Source organism: Citrus clementina, unplaced genomic scaffold (genome assembly GCF_000493195.1).
Source record: "Citrus clementina cultivar Clemenules unplaced genomic scaffold, Citrus_clementina_v1.0 scaffold_1354, whole genome shotgun sequence".
NCBI classification, from domain to species: Eukaryota; Viridiplantae; Streptophyta; class Magnoliopsida; order Sapindales; family Rutaceae; genus Citrus; species Citrus x clementina.
Genome location: NW_006263078.1, coordinates 2,577 through 4,139, shown reverse-complemented (window position 1 = coordinate 4,139; position 1,563 = coordinate 2,577). Strand labels below are relative to the sequence as shown.

Genomic DNA, 1,563 nt, shown 5'->3' with positions numbered 1-1,563 from the left:
AAATTTAATTTGATTGGATTGATATTGATTGACATTGAAATCATGCCGCGAAGAACATGCTTGTTTCGATGTTGATCATGTCAATGCTATTGAATGTAGCCGTTGGATTCCTCGATCCACTCAAAAATGTTGCAAACCGTATGTAATAATTAATCAACTGTCCTTAATTAGAGTACTTATTGTGTTTTGACTTCATATATTCAATTAAATTTTATATATGCAAGAGTACTAATTTTCCAGTTTTTTTAAAATTGTGTTTTTTCAAATATTATTTCAGAGGCACAAAAGGGAGTACAAGACATTGCCAAGCAGGCTTTTGGCAGAAAGACATTGGAGGAGATTGCAGCAGCACAATTGCAAGCACCTGGCGATTGCGATGAAGGAAAACTCATTCATAACCCTCATGACGCTCTTGGTGTGACTGATAACGGTAAAAATATTATAATTGGGGCAAACTTTATATTTAATTAGCCAGCAAATTGGAGGGAAAGATGACTCCGGATTAATGCGTTTAAAATGCGAACTCAAATGCAACGAACGTTATGTCTCTTTTTTTCTTTTTCTTTTTTCTTTTTTTAAGTGTATTAAGGTTCATGTGTCCTGACGAGAGACTGAATTTTACAGTGTTCTGAAAAGCTTAAGTTTGTACATATTTCCAGGATTAGAACTCGGTAAGGACAGGGGCGTTGAGTTTACTGACCAAAAGACCCCAGAGGAGAATGGAGGAGAGCAAGCTTGTGATCAAGGTCCAGCTCAAAATCTTGCGGGCAATATTCTAGATGGGGCTAAGAACATTCCCAGGCAGCCTGCTAACTAAAGAAGAGGAAGATTTGGAGTTATGGGCCGACTGCACAGAGTGTATCTTAGTATTTGCATATTTTAATAACGTGCTCCCCCCTTTGATTAATCTCCCTGTAATTGAGAGTGATTGAGTGGCCGCTGCGCAGGCACACCACTAAGTTTAAAAATAATTAATAATAAAATAAAAAAATGTCATATGCATGACAATATTAATAATTGGTCACACATTAATGGAGATAGATGTTATATATAAAATTATTTTCCGTGCTTGTTCTGTATGCCTTGTCGTTACAACAAATGGTTAATTGGTTTTGGGTGTAACAATTTTGGGTTGAACAAGTCAAAAGTTCTACAGTCATGATATATGAGTTGTCGTTACAACAAATGATAATCAATCAAAATTATAGAGGATTACTCAACGCAATGAAGATTGCAGATGTTGCTATAAAACACAAAATTGTTGCAAAGTGATAAATGACTTGTTACAACAGAAAATAATCAATCAAAATTAGAGAGGATTACTCAGACACAATGAAGACCGTAAATCTTGCCAAATCAATACATAAAAGTTTTTGGGTAACAAGCGTTTTTAGTTTCTCTAACATATTTGTTAGTATTTCGGTTAGAGAGTAAATCTTGCAGAAATCTTCATTGAACGACGAAGACAAATTCCTTTAGAAAGCTAATAGAATTGACAATTTTCTAGTTGTAATTAGTTGTAATTACTTAAATGATTTCATGATAATTCTTAATAATCTTTCA

General features: G+C 34.2%; 1 protein-coding gene across 1 annotated transcript; it reads left to right on the top strand.

The window, feature by feature from the left end:
- Window positions 1–55: 55 nt before the first annotated feature.
- On the top strand, window positions 56–967 carry LOC112101500. Its single transcript, XM_024192170.1, has 3 exons — window positions 56–138; window positions 278–430; window positions 660–967. Exons 1-3 carry the CDS (start codon window positions 57–59, stop codon window positions 815–817), a joined length of 393 nt encoding a protein of 130 aa, XP_024047938.1. The 5' UTR covers window position 56; the 3' UTR covers window positions 818–967.
- Window positions 968–1,563: the final 596 nt, after the last annotated feature.

What these genes read in the sequence shown, in the direction of transcription:
- LOC112101500 (XM_024192170.1), top strand. Translation starts at nt 57, where the DNA reads ATGCTTGTTTCGATGTTGATCATGTCAATGCTATTGAATGTAGCCGTT. An exon ending in ACTCAAAAATGTTGCAAACC is followed by an intron (nt 139 to 277) that starts GTATGTAATAAT and finishes ATATTATTTCAG; the next exon opens with AGGCACAAAAGGGAGTACAA. An exon ending in TCTTGGTGTGACTGATAACG is followed by an intron (nt 431 to 659) that starts GTAAAAATATTA and finishes ACATATTTCCAG; the next exon opens with GATTAGAACTCGGTAAGGAC.